At 39.1% G+C, this 6770-nt stretch overlaps 1 protein-coding gene across 1 annotated transcript; it reads right to left on the reverse strand.

Annotated features, from left to right (window-relative positions):
- Positions 1 to 2844: 2844 nt before the first annotated feature.
- Positions 2845 to 6758, reverse strand: LOC138969303 (uncharacterized). The gene is made up of 4 exons (XM_070342061.1): positions 5786 to 6758; positions 4976 to 5078; positions 3688 to 3738; positions 2845 to 2980 (listed from the first exon to the last, which is right to left on the reverse strand). The coding sequence occupies exons 2-4, from the start codon at positions 5051 to 5053 to the stop codon at positions 2870 to 2872; spliced, it is 240 nt and encodes a 79-aa protein (XP_070198162.1). The 5' UTR covers positions 5054 to 5078; positions 5786 to 6758; the 3' UTR covers positions 2845 to 2869.
- Positions 6759 to 6770: the final 12 nt, after the last annotated feature.

Below are 6770 nucleotides of genomic sequence, written 5' to 3' on the forward strand. Positions count from 1 at the left end.
TTTCAAGCATCTTCAGCATTCATTGTATTTAACTCTTGATATGACGGGCGCAATAGCTTGGTGGTAAGACGCCGACCTCCAAAGCGGAAGGTTGTGGGTTCGAATCCTGGCCGCGCCTGGTGGGTTAAGGTGGAGATTTTTCGATCTCCCAGGTCAACTTATGTGCAGACCTGATAGTGCCTTATCCCCCTTCGTGTGTACACGCAAGCACAAGACCAAGTGTGCACAGAAAAGATCCTGTAATCCATGTCAGAGTTCGGTGGGTTATAGAAACACAAAAATACCCCGCATGCTTCCTCCGAAAGCGGCGTATGGCTGCCTAAATGGCGGGGTAAAAACGGTCATACACGTAAAAATCCACTCATGCAAAAACACGAGTGTACGTAGGAGTTTCAGCCAGAAGAAGAAGAAGAAGAAGAAGAAGAAACTCTTGATTTATCGAGTTCCGGCAAACCGTATCGATTTATCGTATCAGTACAAGTTCAAATCAATATGTATCAATTGTATTGTGCAACATACTTTAGGCAGTCAAGGGGGTCAATACATTGCCATTAAAGGCACAGTAAGCCTCCCGTAAACCATCACAGATACTGTCAGCCTTTTACACACAGTACAAACACCCTTTCATTTAAACACTCACCGCTTGAGAACATCTTAGGTGCCCTCCGTAAAGAGCGAGCAATTTTCAAAGAATTTATTTTTGAGTGGTTTATCTTACCCCTGAGTCATCGTGAACCCGTGTGATCCAGTTTTCTTTTTTTCACAATGTAGTCATCGGTTTGTGATTTCCAATGCGACTCGCTGTAAGCTTATCTGCAATAGCACGTTATTATGTACCTCTGAATCTAAACGCACCAAACAGCTGTGATTCACACGGACTCTAGCGATGGCTTTTGACTGTTCAGAGGAACTGGCGATAGGCATTACTGTCGTCTGCTACGAGAACCACGACCTTGCGTGACCCTGCTTCCGGGCTTTTCTTTTTTCAAACTTTCAAAACTTCGAATTGTTCTGATCTTGTCTTGATGAAAAAAGAATTCTTTTATGATTTAAGAATGTTTGTGTAACAAACTGTCAATTTATTATTTAGATTTTAAAGGTACTGAACTTGTCAAATCCAGGTGCACGGAGCCCCTGTTTTTTTTTAGTCATACCTCAGGCAGCTATCCGTTAGAAGAACTACCAAGTTTCATTGACTTGCACCCAAAGAGTCAAGAACTGCGATTTTTTTACGAATTAATTTCGTACTCGGACCCGGCTGGTCTTGACCTATTTTTGGATCTAAATTTAGATCAGGTAGATCACCACATCATGCACAAAAAGACACGTCATTAGCAAACTATGTCAGACGTCATCATGAGTTTATGTAAAACAAAATGGAGGCCGGAATCACTCAGTTGAATCGAACTCCGACCAAACACCACGTAATAACTAGGTTAATTTATGCACTCGCGTGAACAAGAAACTGTCGAGCTTCACAGATGTCGTCGTTGGGTAGTTTTGGGTTTGTTTTACTACCATAGGAGGATTTTTGAACTGTAAATGCACTCAGCTGCAACAAAAACGCAAAACGTAGGCTGTGAGCTGCACTGTGCCTTTAAAAGTTAGGTCTAGCGCCAAAAAGCACCGTCCAATTTTGTTATCAGACAATCCGCAAAATTAATTCTTTGAAAATTGCTTGCTCTTTACATAGGGCACCTAGAATGTTCAAAAGCGGTGAGTGTGTAAATGAAAGGGTGTTTGGACTGTGTGTAAAAGCCTGACAGTATTTGTGATGGTTAACAGGAGGCATATACTGTGCCTTTAAGACGTACATGAACATCTGAATCCACACACGTTAGGTACACTATCATTGCCTGATCTTTGACTTTAAAGTGCACATGTCAATTTCTAGTATTGTTAAAAGTATTGTAATGCCCTTCTTTTTCCCTGTTGTATCATACATTTATTGTGAAAAACACAATACCTTCCTTGAAAGTTATGTCAATTTAGTTAATAAAATGTTAGGTTAAACTGTTTGAATAATACTCTTAATCAAAACTAAAACACACACATATGTAGCTAATACCTGACTTTCAAAGGCATATAAATACAGTGGAACCCCCCTTTAAAAAAACAATTTAAGACTTAATCCCTTTTAAAGGTGGTCGTCTACATTTTTGCTTTTTTTCAATAATCTTATGGTTAGATTTCGCTAAAAAGTTATGTCAGATGATGAATGAACCATGGGGAAAAAAGTTATAGAAAAAAAAATATATGTAAAAAAAGATTTTATTTTGGGGTAGCGTGACTCACGCTTCCAATATTTTGTTTTCTGTTTGCTGAGAACATGTGCTTTGCCTAAAAATACTGACCAATCAAATTCATGTCACTATGCTTATAGCCACGCCCAAACAAGTGCAGCAACAGTTTGACACTGGAGCGCTGTCCACGCTTTTTTTTAAACGCACGAAATGCACGGGATTTGAGAGGAGTTTTGCGCTTGGCATTTTCCAAATAAGGATATCCTACTATGAGTACTACGCTGGAATACTACAATGAATTTTCAAACAGCTACACTGGCTTCGTCTTTCCTGATCGAAAGGGGGTGTATTAATGATATTTGTAGATAATAGACTCTGCATTTTAATGGTCAAATGGCGATTTCGTAATAAAAATGTAGACAAGGACCTTTAAGACCTTGTTTTCACAGATTTTTTGTTCATAAGCTCTGTAAATATACCCCAATTTGAAGACTCCCTCCTTTTTAAGACCTGATTTTCTCAGATTTTTGGAGGTCTTAAAAGTGGGGTTCCACTGTATGACATAATCTCATCTCACTGTCTTTGTTTGCACCAAACACAATGTTCTGGAATGTTACTGATGTATGTCATCCAATGATGGGTGTCTGAATGACCTTGCCTTCTGCATCTACACAAATTCGCACTCTGTCCGGTCGTTCGTTGGGCGTCACCTTGATCCCATCTCGAACAACCTGTACCTGCAATAAGAACACACACACACACACACACACACACACACACACACACACACACACACACACACACACACAATGATATGATGTATGTGTAGTATGACACGCACACACATAGACAACACTCACAGTGAAGACGTGTATATAAGTAATGATTATATACACTGTATTGTAGATACAACTAAAAGGTAAGGCTGAATATATACAAGCACAAAGTAGAGAGTACTGCTAGTAATAGACTGGAGGCTGTGGAAGCTGAATGCAGACTGCTGTCGAGGCAGGGCTATAAGCTGAGGCTGGCTGTGTGGCCAGGTAATATGGATAATCATGACTAGTGAGCAGATATCACTACAATACACACACACAGACACATAAGTAAATAAAGATTTTCTTTCAAAGATACATTTAGTCAAAGAGTTGTGCCCCAGCTGTTAAGATTGTATGGTTTGATTTTCCTTTCTTTCACTGCTCATTTATCAGCCTGTTTATGTTTACGTTAATACAAACGTTATTTTGAATGATAATAAATCTGAAATTTAGATATGATAATTAGAGCGCACTTGAGAAAATAATCTCTTTTTTTCCTTTATCCCAAAGGTGACTGAATATAATATGTGCAAAATCTGCACAGATGCTTTACTGCTCTCAAATTCACATCGATTTATTTTTTCTGCCTGGCTTAACTACAAATTTGATGCAGACAATTAACTCACCATGATATTTGGAAACTCCTTTCGAATATATGCACAAGCCTCCTGCCAGGGCTGAAAGAGTTCCAGAATTTTTTTTAATTTGCAATGTATAAAACGTAAATGACTTTTCATTTTGGGGATTTTTGACTGGTGTGGACAGTCAGCAAAATGCGGACATTTATTTCAAATCACTGACACTTTTGCCGTCATTGGGCACAATTGCCAAACTTTTTCAACTCGGGGGGAAATTAAGTTATGTGGTGCCAAGGACTACCTAAAACCTTAAATAAATACCAGCAACATCCTAGCTGGCACATATATTTGTGTTGTACACATGCAAAAGTATCAAAATAGTCATGCAAACCACATGTATATAGATACAACTCCTTGGACAACTCCTTGGACCCAGAGTAAAATAATGATACCCTATGATTTGAGAAATCATTCCCCCCCCCCCCCCCCCCCCCCTATCTGTCCAATTCCCTCAGTATCTACGAGCCTTCCCGTTCCCTCAGATCCTCCTCTGAAAAACTCCTCCGCATCCCCAAAACCAGGACCAAAACCTTTGGTGAAAGAACCTTTCGGCATCGGATTCCCACCGTGTGGAACACACCTCCAAATTCTATCCTTGACTCCAGTAGTTTTTCCTCCTTCAAAACACAGCTCAAAACATACCTGTTCCGTAAAGCCTTTACTTAACCACCTCTAGACTCTCCACAACTCTGTTTCTGCCCTGTATGTCCTAGTTTGCTTGGTGATTTTGTTAGGCCAAAAAAAATAAATAGTCTGTTTACGGTAACCCGACCGACCCTATTTTTTTTCGCGCGACCCTAGACTTTTTTTTGGCATTTGGGGAAAAAAAAAAAAAAAAAGGGTTTTTTTGCAAAATAACGTAAAAATGTGGTTTTTTGGAGAAAAAAACACACAAAAAAACATCCCGACCTACCGACCCTATTTTTTGGGCCTATGTTACCGTAAACAGACCTTTTTTTTTTTTGGCCTTATTGTTTTATCCCAGTTATTTGTGTGCTTTGTATGCTCATTAAATGTTTGCTCGTTTGTTTTAGAATGAAATTGTAAAGCGCATGCATGGAGCCATGCAATTGCTGGGACTCGCGCTATAGGAAAAGCTATTTATTATTTTTATCATTATTATTATCAAAAAAATTGTCATCAGTGGGGAATTAACTTCTATTTGATCAGACAGTCTCAACACATAAACTGTCTGGAATCACTATTTATTTAAATCAATTGTTTTTTTCTAATCCAATAAAGTTTCTAATGGTCAAACTGATGAACCAATACTCACCCTGCCCGTCAATTCTGGCCAGGATGATCGAGACATCTTTATGGGCTTCCCTTGCTGGATTAAGAAATGCGTTGACATTTATATCATCTGCATGCTTTTCAGGCTGAAAATGACAGCATCATGTTACGTATGTTTCCCAAGTCTCCTGCTCCAATACAATATGCAGAAATGTAGTACACAGTGAATCAAAAGGTTCATGACAGAGTTAAACCGCTGAAAACTGCAAATGACCAATTAGCTAAGATACAATCATAGACTTGATCATTAATTATCCTCAGGCTGCGCATTTCCAGACTAAAGCTTTGCTTCTCACTAACAGAATCAGCAATATAATTGGAATTATTTACTTGATATTGTTTACTTGATAATGTGTCAGCAGGAAAATTACAAAGTAATGATGAACACTGGAGGCAACCCTGATTCAAGTAATCAATCTATTCTGGTGCATAAGAAAAGCCTGTCAGTGTAACCCGATACATGCACTCTGTCGCAGAAACCTGACATTCACGCCCTGCGCTGTGAAAAGAAAATGTACTGAGCTGAAATTACATCTCGCCAGCCATGCAAAACGCCACAAGTCGATATCAGTACATGTGTGCTGTACAATGGCATGCTACTTGATAAATGTATAACTATAAGATGATAGGAAAATAATCGAGAAAGGATAGCAGCCGAGTGACACTGACAGATGTTTCTCTGTCGACAGCTGAATGAGATTATCGATAGATGCAAAGTATGGACATCCGACACACAGCACTTGTATTAAAGGGTTCCTGTTGAAATAGATTGCCGTGTAAAAACAGCCCCTACCTGGCTTCATTCAATGTTTTTTTTTCTTGCAATTGTGTCGAAGCGAAACCATTGTTTACTACAGTTGCGGCCCTTGATGCACAGACGTGTTATTCTACTTACCCCCCCTGCTCCGCATGGTTACATTGGAAATCATCTCCCGATTATTTAAAAAAATAAATGTTTCTCACAGATCACTGTGTGGGGTGGGGTGATATTTTTAGACAGCATGTCACTGTCAACTAATAAGATTATTTTGTGAACGCACTGCATGGTGTGTTTGTTAATGTGGGCTGATTGTTTTCATCGGAACACTGCAAGTTATTCTACAGTGGTACCAGTCTAAAGTGACCACCCAAGGGACTGAGCAAAGGTGGTCTCTTTAGAGAGGTGGTCTTTATGGACAGGGCCGCAATTTGGCAAACACCCCACTTCCTAGAAACGTATGTCACACGTCACACTCGCAGAGCACTTTATCGGCTTGGTTTTAATGCCAGTGCTGTTAACTTGAAAGATGTTCGACATCTTCTCATTATTCATCCGAACAATTGCTGTTTATTTGGGTTGGACAGTTCTTTGCTGTGGTAAACTGGAATTCCCTGCCCACTCAGATTCAACACGCCCCCTCATTCTTTTCTTTCAAAAAACTGTTAAAAACACATCTCTCCCGTCTTCACTGCAACTAGGAAAACAATTCTTCCCCCTTACATTGTGTAGCATTGTAAATATAGCCTTGTTTGTGCCCGCAAGTGCCTGTGTGTGTGTGTGGTGTGTGCAAAAGTGTCCCATCATTATGTGTAGCGAACATCTGAGACTATAGTTAATAACGAGATTCATTTGAATTGTGTATGTGATTGTGTTTCCATTTATTTAAGGTTTATTTGTTTTTAATGTGTATTGTTGCTGTTATTAAGATTAATATATTTAAGATTGTAAGGCACTTACAACTATTTTAGGATTTGCGCCCTATAAATACCCTTATTATTATTATTATTATTATTATTAT

Source organism: Littorina saxatilis, linkage group LG6 (genome assembly GCF_037325665.1).
Source record: "Littorina saxatilis isolate snail1 linkage group LG6, US_GU_Lsax_2.0, whole genome shotgun sequence".
Taxonomy (NCBI): Eukaryota; Metazoa; Mollusca; class Gastropoda; order Littorinimorpha; family Littorinidae; genus Littorina; species Littorina saxatilis.